Source organism: Caretta caretta, chromosome 7 (assembly GCF_965140235.1).
Source record: "Caretta caretta isolate rCarCar2 chromosome 7, rCarCar1.hap1, whole genome shotgun sequence".
Lineage (NCBI taxonomy): Eukaryota > Metazoa > Chordata > Testudines > Cheloniidae > Caretta > Caretta caretta.
The window spans coordinates 42,677,092-42,691,836 of NC_134212.1; the positions used below are offsets into that span (position 1 = coordinate 42,677,092).

General features: G+C 43.5%; 1 protein-coding gene across 2 annotated transcripts in view; it reads left to right on the forward strand.

The window, feature by feature from the left end:
- Window positions 1-361: 361 nt before the first annotated feature.
- RFT1 (RFT1 glycolipid translocator homolog) overlaps window positions 362-14,745 on the forward strand; it is a 57,682-nt gene continuing 43,298 nt past the window's right edge. The window contains exons 1-7 of one of the 2 annotated variants that reach the window (XM_048856672.2): window positions 362-916; window positions 2,188-2,273; window positions 3,274-3,390; window positions 5,516-5,705; window positions 6,183-6,284; window positions 8,365-8,499; window positions 11,126-11,204. In XM_048856672.2, the coding sequence (XP_048712629.1) occupies window positions 854-916; window positions 2,188-2,273; window positions 3,274-3,390; window positions 5,516-5,705; window positions 6,183-6,284; window positions 8,365-8,499; window positions 11,126-11,204 (772 nt within the window). In that variant the 5' untranslated portion in view covers window positions 362-853. The remainder of the gene's footprint in view (window positions 917-2,187; window positions 2,274-3,273; window positions 3,391-5,515; window positions 5,706-6,182; window positions 6,285-8,364; window positions 8,500-11,125; window positions 11,205-14,745) is intronic. The other variant, XM_048856671.2, reaches the window with a different exon arrangement.

Sequence of the window (14,745 nt, forward strand, 5' to 3'; positions counted from 1 at the left end):
GCGAGGGCAGCGCGTGGAGCCATCTGCCCGCCCTGCCCCAGGGGCCGGCTGTTTCCCGGAGTGGTGCGGCGCTAGGGCAGGCAGGGAGCCTGTCTTCGCCCTGCTGCGTGCCACTACCACCACCACCACCACCACCCAGGGGCCGCTCCAGATACGCGATGCCGGGCTGGAGCCAGCACCTCAACCCCCTGCCGCACCCTCTGCCCTGAGCCCCCTCCCACACTCTGCACTCCCTCCCGCACCCCAGCCCTACCTTCATGAGCCAAAAAATTTGCCCACCCCTGCCGGAAGAGTTCGGGCAAGAGCTGGGTGTGAGTTGGCATCTCTCTTTGAGAGTTCGGACGTGTGTTGGGAGGTTTTTTTCATGTTCCCTACAGGGGTCATGGGGAGTTGTGTATAAGGGTTTCCCTCTTATCCCGTGTAATGCCGGGGGGCGGTTGTGTGGCTCCCCTTGTCTCTTCTCATGGTTAGGGCGGGAGCTTGTCTTCGTGTCCCCTAAAAGGGCGGGCCTGTGTGTGTGTGTGTGGAGGCGGGGGAGACGTCTCCTTGTCAGGGTTTGGGCTGGAGCGAGGAAGTGGCTGGGCGCCTCGCCTTGTCCCCGCCTTGCGTTGCGGTGGGGGAGGCCTGAGGAAGCGGCCCCGCGGCCAGAGCCCCACGCTCCGCCCCGGCTGACGGGATCGATGCGCGACAATTCGGCAGTGCCATGACTTCCTGCTTCTGGCCGGGGGAGACCGACGCCGGGCTGGGAGCGGGATGGCGCCGCAGCGGAGGCTGAGAGCGGCTCCCACGCGTGGCAGCCGGGGGTCCGGGTGCTGAGCCTCCGTCTCCCCCTGGTGCGGCGGGGGCGCGAGCCATGGGCTCCCAGGACGTGCTGAGCGAGACCACCCGGCTGGCCTCCTCCAGCGCCTTGCTGCAGGTACCCGGACGCTTCATGTCCCCCTCACGGCTCCTCTGTTGGGTGCCCCCCCACGCCCGCGGCGACGCGGCTCCCGCTCCCCGCCTTGGCGTGGAAGGAGGGAATCTCCTCTGCGGTGTAAGAGCGAACTCCTCCGAGCGGGGGCTGCCGGCGGCCAACCTCCTGCGTGTCGCCACCGCGTGTCGTGACAATTGACCGCGCACGGAGACCAGCTAGGTTCAGTCGTCCTCTCCTGTTCCCATCCCTTTCTCTGGCTCGGTTATTTTCATAACTGAGGTTCGCCTTCTTGAGTTTTGCAGGTTCTCTCTTGTGTCATTTGTGCTTGGCTTCCTGCAGTGCCCACTGGCTGCTGTTTTGAGTTCCTACTTATTTCTGGGTCTGTTACAGATGAAAACAAAGCTGTTCTGCAGGCAGTCTCAAGGCTTGTACCCTGTCCCATAATAGGTTACTGGTGAGAGGACACAATTAAGCAACATAAGACAAAAGCTTAATAGATAGCATCATGGTCACTGATCAGGAGTCAGGAGAACTAGGGTCTTTTAGCTCTGCCACAGACCTGCTGTAGTCATCTTTTGCAATCCACTTCATCTGTGAAGCGGAGAAAATGCTTTCTTCCTTGGTTAGTAAGTTTGTGCTTACAGTATACTTAAGGTGCCATTGCACCTCCATGTTCCCTATAAGTAATTTTTATTTTCCAGACTAACAATGCATTTAGCATGTGAGTTGTTTCTAATTTCAATTATTTCTAGGTAAATTGATGCTGTATGGGAGGTTCTCAACCTTTGCAGACTACTGTGTGCCTTTCAGGAGTCTGAGGCCCAAGCGCTGCCACCCAGGCTGAAGCATGTAATTTAGCTTCTCAAGGCCTCCTGTGGCATAGGGCCCTGGGCAAGAGCCCTGCTTGCCACCCTCTAACACTGGCACTGCACTTGTGGTGCCCCTAATCCTGTCCCGTGATCCCATTGTGGAGTCACAACCCCCGTGTTGAGAAACAATGATGTAGATGAATTGACGTATCGTACCCTAGTTGAGAACCATTGATTTAGATAGCAAATAGTAAAAATAATTGTCTATGGGGTTAATCCTGTGAGATACTGGACATCTCCTCTGAGTTGAGCACATATCCTCATCAACTTCAGTAGGAGCTGAAAGAATTCAGTACCTTTCAGAAGATGTTTGGCTCTGCACAGGATTTGGTTCCTTGTTAAGATTGATATTGGTCCATATTTGAAAGTATCTAATGCAACTTATTCTGTGTGTTTTCTTCACAGATATTGTTTCGGGTGATTACTTTTGGCTTAAATGCATTTACTCTCCGCTATGTATCAAAAGAAATGATTGGCCTTGTGAATGTAAGGTAATGAAGAATAGAATTGATGGTGAATGATTCCAATATAGAAGTTTGTCATGTTGTTCCTTTTCTAAATACAAATGAAGTACCCAGGCTTTCCATAATGCAAGATTTTTAAAAAGTGGGTGCTTCATTATGCTACTGAAGATGCTGGTGTCAGTACACTTTAAAGGCTTGAAGTAAGATTATATGCCTTGTATTTAAAAACAAATTCTTACCCATGTTGCGAGTAACACCTCAGAAAAAAACCTCTAACAAAGTACTTCTTGGTATTTTATGCTGTTCGCTTGTTGGAATTCTCTAAATCTGAGCAATGGAAGTATATCAATCCATTTCGCTTTCTGCCTCATGGACTAGCAGGATGACTAAGTGAAATGTTTAGAACTGTTTCCAGTGTCATTAGAAACATTTCTGTCTGAATTTTGAACTATACAATGGTGTGCCTGTAATTTTGTGATAAGAGTAGCTTGATAATGTTCAGTTTTGAAGTTATGAATGAGTAGCTGACTACTAGGTTCTTAATACTCAATGTTGAACATACAGGTACCTGGTGTGGGTTTTTGCAAATCTTAAGCAAATTGGGTAGGGTATTCCTTCCAACTTCCATGGGACTTGCTTAAACCTTACCTGGTAAAGGTTGGAGCATCCATTTGAAAAACGCTGCTTTACTCTTATTCTTTTCCTGCCCGTCAGGAGAACTGTATGTTAACAATTTACCACGTGAGGGGAAAAAAAATACAATTTGCCTCTATCTGTATTAAATCTTATATCATGACACCACATCTTCCCCCATTGGGGGCAAATTCGTCAACCCTCTATTATGCACGATTTTTATTATAAGATCATCTATTAGAAATAAGTTTTTGCTTCATGGTATTTAAACTATGTTTATAGGTAAAGTGGCTTTGTCAGTTTAGTTTTTAAACGTCAGTTTAGCCGCTGTAGTGCTGTACATGAAGACAAGCCCTCAAAAGAATCACTTTATCTTTTTATCCCCTTTCTTTAGGCTAACACTGCTTTATTCTACAGTTGTCTTCTTAGCCAGAGAGGCATTCCGTAGGGCTTGTTTGAGTGGCAGCACAAAGCGAAATTGGACCAAAACTATTAATCTTTTGTGGCTAACGTAAGTTTCCTTTTGAGATTCTTATTTATTCCAGTCTATGTTTATAAAAGTATTCATTGCCAGATGTCTGAGCACATGTAAAGATGAAAATATGTATTTACCTAACTAGTCTACTGTTCCAGGAAGTAGCAAATTATGATCTCCTCAGTTGCAGCCTCAAGACAAAGTTTCAAGGCATTAGATTAAATGGGGTTAAAAGTGTTTTGAGATCTACTGACGAAAAGTGCTGTATGAGAGTTGAGTTAAGTATTATTGTTTATTCTATGCTCTTAGTATCCATGGCCTTGGCCTCTTTTGGAGCTATACTAGGGAAGTAAATTCTATAGTCAAGATACACACAAGGGAAAATTTGATTATTTAGGAACATGTACTTCAAAAGTATTAGAACTAGAGGTTCTTATACAGCATTCATCACCATACTACCTGAACGCCTTCTCATAGTGCCTTAAGCTTTGTGACTAACTTCTGTCGTATGTGTTTGCCTATCTTCTCCCAGTGGGGAGAAGTAAAACTGAAAATGAAGGTTTTAATTTATGTGGCGGATCCAAGTTTGGATCTAGAGCTTGATTCCAAATTTCTTTGGGGTTTGGAGCACTGCAAAAGCATTGTGGGTGGCCCCGAGGGCATGGCTGTCTTCGGTTACTTTAGAGGCTAATTAAGTACTAAAACTGCCTGCTCCTGGAGGAAGCAGAGTACAGCTTTTGCTTAGTAGGTCTGGTACAGGACCTTGGAGTGGAAGTGTGAATAGGAGAATGAGAAATCAGAGAAACACTTTGTCCTCCCCTCACCCACAAAACTGCCATGTTTAGATAAGATCAGAGGTTTGCTTATGTTTTCAGCTGTGGAAGACGTAAAACTAGGTGTCTAGCCAAAATGCCTAGCAGCCAAAGTGTGTTAGATTCTACAGGTTTGTCTATGCAAACATTTAGTTCATGGCAAGCTGGGGTGTGAATCTAGCCGATCACGAGCCTGCTGTGTACAAAGTGTCCATGTGAACCTTGCTGACATGCACTGACAGTTCCTTCGTGTACTTTATGGGCCCTGCTTTGAAATGGGAGTAGATCAAAGCACACTAAGGAACTGTTAGTGCATGTCAGCAGGGTCCACATGAACACTTAGTGTGCCCCAGCTTGTTGTAAACAAAGTGTTCCTGTAGACAAACCTTTATTTAGTATTAATCTTATTATTGTTTAACTTACATAGCGGTAGTAGCTGAAACCAGCCAGTCAGGGCGCTGTTGTACTAGGTGGTGTAAAAATCTTGTTACTGTCCATATTGCTTAAATTTAATTACAAATACTTATTTCAGATATGGTAAAGCAGATAAATAAAAAGGCTTCTATTTGTATTAAATAAATAATTAGTGTAGTCATCCATAATTGAAATTGTGCTAGTAATGATGATTTGCTCTGGTTGTAACTGTTAATGCTAAATCTCCAAGAGAAAGCAGTATTTCCTACTTATTTGTGTGTTCCAGGGGCTTTTGCTATGGCTTTGTTTCCAGTCTGGGTTATCATAGGGCAAGATAAATTGTACAGTAACTCCTATTTCTATACTGTTACTTTATGAGCAGCATAATGCAGTCATCATTAGTATTTTGTAACTTATTAAAAGATTTAGTGTGTCTTTCTATATCCTTACTGAATACTGGCCTTTTCAGAAAGAAGGGTCTGTCTTACAACCATGCAAGTGGTCCCCTAGAGGTGAGGAAGTTGTCTGCAGCCTCTTATGTGATGCACTTGAAGAGGCACTGAGTGGGGTAGGCCTATAAAAAGAAGTCAAAGGAGTTTGTTAGAGATCTTTTTAAAACAACAGCAACGGTGCACAGGGGTTTTTTTGGGGGGGATGGGGGAAGCAGTTAAAAAGTGGGTGGTAATGGTTTGAACTTTTTCTATTAGAATGTTTAAAGTATTTATGTAAATATAATCACCACAAAGAAATTAAATATGAATACTTGTATCCTGTAGTATCAATTCAAATATTTTAATTTTATATAGCAAAGTGAAAACTGCACGTTTCCTTCCTCTCTTGCTTGCAATATGTGATCACTTAATTTAATTTGTTTTTTGCCATTTAGACAAGCGCCTCTGTAACTCAGAAAAACAACTTATTTGACTTTATTTTAGAGTTCCTTTGGGGGTTTGTTGGTCACTGTTCCTGGGCTGGATCTGGCTACGCTTACTTGAAGTTCCTGATCCTAACACAGTTCCTTACTATAAGATTGGAGTAGTTGCATTTGGTCTTTCTGCAGTGGTTGAACTTCTAGGAGAACCATTCTGGGTTTTGGCACAAGCACATTTGTTTATAAGGCTTAAGGTTAGTAAAATGAGCGCTATACATACATATATTGGACAATGATGGAGAAAGTCTTGATTGAAGTAGTCAAAGATGACTGGGGTATTTAATCACAGAACTCTGAATGGGAGTACTTGTGGCACCTTAGAGACTAACCAATTTATTTGAGCATAAGCTTTCGTGAGCTCACATCCGATGAAGTGAGCTGTAGCTCACGAAAGCTTATGCTCAAATAAATTGGTTAGTCTCTAAGGTGCCACAAGTACTCCTTTTCTTTTTGCGAATAAAGACTAACACAGCTGTTACTCTGAAATAACTCTGAATGAAGTTAAAGACTAGTGTGATGAGATCCCTTTGGCTTTGAAAGTCTGATACCTAATATTTAACACACGTTTTTAAATGTACATACATAATAAGTGAATATGCAGTTTGTGTACACTTCAGGTCTTCTGGCTGATGCAGTTGGCAGTGAATGTGTTTTTTTTTTTTTTTCTTTAGGTAATTGCTGAAAGTCTTTCAGTAGTCTCCAAATGCATTTTGACAGTTATTTTAGTAGTTCTGTATCCACAATGGGGACTTCACATTTTTTCTTTGGCTCAGGTAAGTTTTTTTTTCTCTGTGTTCTCTACTGTATATTTGTGATTCACCAAACGTCTGTTTGCTGCTGCCTCTTGGATTTAGCCAATTAACTAATTCTGAAAGTAAGAGGAAGATGCTTCTGCAATATTGTACAGAATACTGTTCTTGTATATTGATGTCTACTACACACTTAGCATTGTGACTGACCCAGTTTAGTGCTAACGGAAACACGCATCAGGTTTTATGTATGCATGCACATTATCCAAATATGGACACTTATTATTCTCTTATTATTTCTAATTCACTTATACATGCTAATGATTGGTATGCTTAATCATTGAATTTGTTACTTTGAATTCCTACTGTTTGCAACAGGAGATGACGATGTGTGTACCAGTTCAACAAATATGTTTTGATTTTTTTCCCGCTTATTGTAGTAAAGATCAGAAGAGAAATGCGTATGGAAATAAGATCTTGAGTTCTTAAGCAAAGAATTTCAATGATAAATATGACCAAATAGATCAATGTTTATATGTAATAACTTTAATAACTGGCATTTAAGATTTGAGAATTTATTCCAAACTAAGAGAGCCTTTGTGCAGACTAAGCACTACCACACTACAGAAAAATAACAAGTATTTAAAGGCCTGAGCCTATTGTGCTAGGCACTGTAGGAACATAACAGACCCGCCCCCAAGACTTCATCAGACTGATTTATAATCATAGCAGTTGTGTGGATGGTGAAATAATCTATGGACTGAATCAGGATTTGAAAGACAGCTGTTCCTCTGTTAAGTACATGCTTGAACACCTTACTTTAGGGCATAACAAACTGAAGCAATTATATATTTTTGTCTTCATAACCCCTTTTAATTTAGGGTCTAATCCTGCAAAACTCTACTTCACAGTAAGAATTTGTAAGATCAGACCCTTAGATTGCAAATACCCTGCCTTTAATTTTTCTGCAAAATGTAGTGCATACCTGTGGTGTTACATAATATTAATGCTGTCTGTCACTGTAGTTGCTATCAATCCTTCCATTTAGGTCCCCCTTTTACAGACATTAGTATAATTTGGCTGCAAATTTCAATTGTTTTGAATAATTTATAAACCTCTTCTCCCTATGTACGTGCTTGTGGGACAGATCAATAAAATATATTCTGTGAATTAATTAAAGCTTTATAATTAGATATCTACTAACTAGGACAAATGAATTGGACGACAGAAGAGGAAAACAGTGCAGTGAAAAACTTCTGGGGTCTCAGAGCTTTGGCTCCAAACATCTACACTGCACTTTTTAGCCCAGGGGTGGCCAACCTGAGCCTGAGAAGGAGCCAGAATTTACCAATGTACATTGCCAGAGAGCCACAGTAATACGTCAGCAGCCCCCACCAACTCCCCCACCCTGCTCCCAGCACCTCCCACCCATCGGCAGCCCTGCTGATCAGCATCTCCCCCGTCCTCCCTGCACCTCCCGATCAGCGATTTCGTGGCAAGCAGGAGGCTCTGGGGTGGAGGGGGAGGAGCAAGGGCATGGCAGGCTCAGGGGAGAGGGCGGGAAGGGGTGGAGTGGCGGCAGAGCCTGTGGCAGAGCTGGGATTGAGCAGTGAGCACCCCCCGGCACATTGGAAAGTTGGCGCCTGTAGCTCCAGCCCCGGAGTCAGTACCTACACAAGGAGCCACATATTAACTTCTGAAGAGCCGCATGTGGCTCTGGAACCACAGGTTGGCCACCCCTGTTTTAGCCCTTCAGCCTGAACCCTGCGAGCCTGAATCAATTGACCTGGGTCAGCTGCAGCCATGCTGAAAATATTTTGTTGCAGTGCAAACATAACCAGTTTTAGGGTGGAGTGACACGGATTGGAGCCAGTAATGTTAAAATGTGCTGATTAAAAAAAAAAAAAAAATATTATGGGATTTTTGTGTTAAGGTGACTAGTGATAGTAGTAATTTGGTTTAGAACATTTGTTTGTAAACTATTCCTTCACTCAGTCTACTATTTGACAATTCAGAATAATTGTGAGGTATCCAATTATTATTTAGCTGGGAATCCTAGTATGTAGTTTGTAGTTTATATTATGTTTCATATCTTTTCTTTCAGCTTTTATACACCAGTATTCTGGTGCTGTGCTATATAATGTATTTCATGAAGTTTTTGGGTTCTCCTGAAGCAACAAAGAAATCTTTTCCAGTTTCTAGAATGACAGATCTGTTACCCAACTTGATTGAAGATCAGGTAAATTGCAGAGCTTAAAGTTTTTAACATTGTAGTCTTTCATGAATGAGGGAATTTCAAATTTGGTTTTGCTGAATAAGGAGAAACTACTTGACTAATACCCTCTTAAGTGTGACTTTGCAGGATGTGGCCTCCTTGCAGAGGAAACAGTTGAGCAAGAACAAACAAGTTGGGTAAATTATTCTTGTAATGGTTCTCTTTTTGTATTAATAAAGCTTTTATTACTATTTAGCACATGGCCACCACCTCACTCTGTGGTCAACGCTCTGATTCCCCCAAGCTTCTTAAACACTATTTATTGAAGTGAGAAATGAGATCAGTTATTAGCTAGTTAATTTCTTCAATGCAGGATTGTTCCACTGAAATATATTTTCTAGTGTTTTTTGCATAGACCTTTAATAAGAATGTAGCTGCATGTAACAATGAATAGAATGAGCATTTGTGATTGAATTCCAAGCAGGTCAGTTTCTCTCATAAAGGAATGATAATCTCACTATTATGCCATGGAGTTTTCTACCCAATATTTTTTGGAAAATACTGAACTCTGAAATTTTCAGAATCCCTTATTCAGCAAAAAATGTTCCATTCTCTTCATAGATCGGATCCTGAGGAAAATCGTGATTTAATGGACTGGGCAAAATTTGCCCAATGCCCAAATTTTTCCAACGGCTGGGAGGCAGAAGTGGGCACATGTGCTCACTGGTCTGGTGCTCAGTGCGGTGGTGGCAGTCTTGCCTTTCATAAAACTGGCTGTTGGGTCCACTCCCGAACTGCTGCAGTTTACTCTGGCTGCTGCAGACTTCTTCCGAGCTCTCTTCCTGTCTCCTGCTCGGTGTCCACCTGCCTCCCAAGGTGGCTTACCTGCTACAGGCTCAGTGGCTGTTTTTATTTGAGGCAGCACTGCTGTCCTTTGGTGCATATGAACAGCTGCCGACTCAGCAGGGAGGCAGAAGTTGCACCAGCTGCTGGGTCTTCCCCTCCCACCCCCCTACCCCCCGAAATGCTGTCCAAAATGATGCTGCTGTCCATTACTAGCCACACCATGCATGAGACCTGCATGCACAGGTGCCTGCTTCTATCTTCCTGCTGTCAGAAAAAATCGCAGCAATTTAGAGGGTGGACTCAGCAGTTGGTGTGTGCTCCTGTCTCCCCAGTGAGGCTGCAGGTGCTCATATTCCAAGTGGTGATGGCAGCACGGCCTTGCATAAAAGCAGCAGCTGAGTCTGAAGCAGATGAGCCAACTTGGCAGGCACTAAGCAGGAGAAAAGAAGAGAAGGAGGAAAAAGTCTACAGTTGCCAGAGTAAGTTGCAGTGGTTTGGGGGGTTTTGGCATCCAGTTTTATGCAAAAGGGTGAAGTAGTGACCTTTTGCTGACTGCACTTTGTGCACATCCTGTGAAAAATTTTGTAGAAAGCCTTGTTTGCTTTAAACCCTGCATATGTATTCAAGAAGTCAATGGAATGTAAAATAACACCCATTAACTTTTAGCCTAAAATGGCACTGCCAGTAAATCTGACGGTAGTATGAGCTATAGACACTAACTAAACTTTTCATATCAGTCATGATTATTACAAACCATTTCATGCTGCTTCACCTGATGAGCTCTAAGGCACAGCTAAATCTGTTATTACTAACAAGTGCTCGTAAACAATATAGAACGCAGTTCGCAGTGTTACTGTAGCTGTGTTGGTCCCAGGATATTATAGAGACAAGGTGGATGAGGTAATATCTTTTATTGGAGCAATTTCTGTTCAGCTCTGGGCTGAAGAAGAGCTCTGTATAAGCTCAAAAGCTTGGCTCTTTCACCAACCGAAGTTGGTCCAGTAAAAGATATTACTTCACCTACTGTATCTCTCTAATCTAGAGCATTAACAGAAATAGTGTTACTCATCTCAAGAATTAAATAAATCACTATTTTAAAAAATGCATTCAGAGTTAAGCAAAAGGGAACCAAAGGAGGGTTTGTCTGCTCTGTCAACATAAGACCTCAGAGTGGGAATCTTTGCTCCAACTTGTCCTTTGGCTGTGATTTAGTTAACCAGGGATGATTTGGCCACAAATCTCAATATATTAAACCTTTCATTGTTCACAATTACTGCACTAGGCATCCCCCTCTTAACTAGAGAGGCATTTAAATATTAATAGTTTGCTTCCTAGGACTTGGAGCACTTGCATGCCGTTCCAATTAGATGTAGATCTTATTCTCTCCCGCTCCTAAATATGGGAAGCATGATCATCAAATCACTTTCTCCATGCTTACTAATGCTCCTACAGCAGCACTGTGTTCTCCCTTCTTTCAGCCTTTCCCAGTTGCATCCAAGGCAGAACTTTATTGAGAACGACTTACTCCAGGGGTGGGCAAACTATGGCCTGTGGGCTGGATCCAGCCCGCCAGCTGTCTTAACCTGGCCTTCGAGCTCCTGCTGGGGAGCAGTGTCTGGAGCTTGCCCCACTCCGGCTCGCCAGCCAGGGAACAGGGTCGGGGCCACTGTACGCGGCTCCCAGAAGCCACAGCATGGCCCCCCTCCAATGGGGATTAAGCAGTGTATTCACATATTATCTTGCAATTCTGATTCTCGAAATCAACTCCAATGGTTAAATCACAGTACATATTTCTTTCTTGCAGACTGTGGTAGACTGGAAAGAGGCTAGGTTGACTTGGAGCTTCTTTAAACAATCTTTCTTGAAACAGATGTTGACAGAGGGTGAGTATTATGTGCCCTCGTCATGCCTGTCCATGGTTGGAAAGACCTTGGTGTTGCTTGTTTGGCTGTCAATTCGATAGCAAGAAACCACAGATAACATTTGGTTGAAAAGAATCACGGAAGACTAGTAATAGTGTGTTTGTGATACTGACACCCGCAATAGGAAAGGAGTCATCAGTATATTGGTGGCCCAGCCTAGTTTTCCATGCTTTTTCCACTAGAGCTGAGCAGAACATTTTTTGGCTGCATGAAATCTGTAAGGGTAAGTGTGACTGAATATATCCCTGTACATCTACATCCCTATATACACCCTACACTATTGGGACAATGTTTGTGCAAGGTATGCCTTATAAGGTATTATTTAAAAATCCATAACTTGCTGATCAATAATATGGCAAAATGCATATAGCAACATTATATGTGAAGTTATGAACATAAGCTGAAATCATGACTGAAGTATGTTTCCCAAATGTTTGGGGAGTGGCTAAATCAATTCCCCAGAGACAAAGGGAAGCGGATGCCAGTCAGGTGTCAACAAGGCTGATGAACCATTACCTGCTAAGTGACCTTTCTTTGGCAAGGAAGGGGGTAAGGACAAAAACCTACATCTTAGCAAAAAGCATTCTTTTCTTCACTGGATTGCCCGTCACCTTGCTTCCATCTGGAAATCCTTCTCAAAGGAGAACAGGACAATAAAAGAAGGGGCAGACGCTCCAAGACCTCTTCCTCTCTTTCACTGTAATTCTCTGGCACCACACCTAAAAAGGCAAAAGAAAACAGCCGTTGGACTCTGGAGGGTGAGGGGTGGGGTGGTAGTGGTGGTCCTGACCTGAAGAATTTGGTCAGTAATCTTGTTGGAAGCATGTGGTTAGAAAGTTTTTTTTCTTTGCAACTATGTTAGTTTCTTAAGTAAAAGCAAGTAAGTATTTTATCTTTATTTTTCTTGTAACCATTACTGACTTTTATGCCTCATTACTTCTTTGTAGTTTTACTGTTTAATATAATCCAGTGTGTTTAGGTTGGAGGGTCTGGGTAACTATTTAAGGTAATAAGATGGCACATGATTCCTTTAAAGGAATAATAGATTAACTATATTTGTACTGTCCTGGAGACGGTGGGGCAATGCAGGACAGTCATTTCTGGGGGATGATCTGGGACTGTGGGTGTGTTGGAGTTACCCTGCAGTATAACCAAGGCTGGTGAGAGCCAGGGTGTAGCTGGCAGACTTCAATTATGCACAGACACTCAGTATGTAACTTGCCTGTGGGATGGCTGAGTGGCCCAGGTGGGAGCTACGACAGCAAGGCATTATAAGTAAGGCTACGATTTTTATCATGGATATTTTTAGTAAAAGTCAGGGACAGGTCACGGACAATAAAAAAAAATCAAAAAAAAAAATCACAGGAGCTGTGACCTGTCCCTGACTTTTACTAAAACATCCCTGACAAAATGGGGAGGGAGGAGGGTCCAGCACCCTGCCCCTGAGAGCTGCAAGGACTCCGTTGCCCAGTGCTGGGAGCTGTGGGGTGGGGAAGGGGGAATTACTGTGGCAGAGGAGCTGTGGGGGGGGGGGGGGGAGGTCCTGCCAGCGACGGAGGCTGGGGAGCCTTGGGGATGGGCTGAGCAGCCCTGGGGTCCCTCTGCTGCTGGAGGCTGGGAGCTGCGTGCCCTCCCTCCACACCCCCGGCCTGTGGCCCCATATCAGCTCCAAGGTTACTCTGCTGCCAGCGGCAGGAAGCTACAGAAGGGGATCCAGCTGCTCGCGGTGGCTGAGCTGCTGCAGGGGGGACCCCTGCTAACAGTGGTAACTGGGCAGCTCAGGGGTTGCCGCCAATGGCAGCGGCTAGTCAGTTGTGGTGAGTCCCGCCACCCACAGCTGTTGGGCAGCTGCAAGAGGGTCCTCTGCTGCCCATAAAGGATGGGCTGCTGTGGGGTCTCCTGCTGCCAGCAGCACGAAGGTCGCTGGAAGTCATGGATTCCATGACTTTCGTAACCCCTATGACATAATTTTACCCTTAATTGTAAGGCACCCAAGGTTGCAGGGCAGGGGTGACATGCCCCTCCCCCCACACTAGCCTGGATTGTGCCCTGATATGTCACAGTAAATTTTTAGCATTTTTTTAATGTATATTATAGTAGAGCATGAGAACTCCACTGTGGTAGAGCCTCTGTGCTGTACTGGTTCAGCATATGAGCCTTTTGGCCTTGGAGACTTTTTCAGATTTGTTCTAACATTAATGAACGTGAGTTTGGCCATCAGTTGTAGCTGATATTTGCCCACTCCACATTTTGTCTTTTTAAAAACAAACACACTCAAAAACCAGATGCTTTATGTAAGAAAATGAACTCAACAAATCATGAAGAGTGGAATGTATGGAACAGAATCAATTTAAGGATTATGTTTTCTCACACACTCTTAAATGTTTCATCTTAACAGTGTTCACAAATTAAGTATCGATACGAGTTTTGGGGATGTATATGCCACAATGTAAACCCAGGGTTAGTGGAAGTCAAATTAGCAGACCCTGGTTTGTTAACCTGGGGCTTATATATTCGTGTGGATGCTCAAACCTTAGGTTAACAAACACTGCATTATACTGGCCCAAGTCCAACTATGCATATCCCAGATTTCCTAGTGCCCTCTGAACTTGTGGCTGCTTTCCCCCTTTGTTCATAGTGCAGTATGGATAAACTTGACTGTTTAGAGGACAAAGAAAGTCGGCCCATGGGATACTTTTTGGTGGACTCCCAGAGTACAAGTCCATTTTGGCTGCGTCTGCACTGCAAAGAAATGGGGCTTGAAGCCTGGGTCCTGGCTTGACTTAGGCTCGGACCCTCCACCCCTATGGGGTCTTGGGACCCTGAGTCCGAGCTCTTGTTTTAGCATGATTTGTGTGTGGATGAAAGGGGGGTTAGGCTTGAGCCTGAGTTTGGACCCTGGGTTTGCATTGCAGTGTAGACATAGCTTTAGGGTTTTCTGTGGCAGTAGAAATAAATTTAAACATTGAGCAAGTCCGGAACATCATTTACGTTGTTCCAGTTTAGGTTGCTCTTTATTCCTCATTTTCTTGCCTTTTTCTTAGTTAAAGTCTCCTGTGTATACAATAATATGAGTGTCCAGCATCTCCTGCACTGAGAAGAGGAAGTAAGTCTTAAAAGATGGATCATTGCAAAATACAGATGCTGGTGATACATACTAATTATTGTATTTTATGGTTAATCTGGAGCTTGAGAAAGCTGGGTCATGTCTGATCCATTTTGGAACTGTTCTGAAACTTTTATATTAGTCGCATTGCTGTTGATTTCTGGGATGCATTAAACATGATGGATTTAATTCAAGAACAGATAGATTACTTTACTGATCAGTGAAGACAAAGTGTTCTTAAAGTGTCCACAGATTTTGTTGTTTCTATTTCTAGCTGTCTAACTCAACACTTTGGGCTTGACTTTCAGAGCTGCTTCCACCTACAATTCCCATTGACTTCAATTCATGCCAGGCCTACGGTGTAATTAGTAGCCATTCTTGAAGATTTTTTACCTT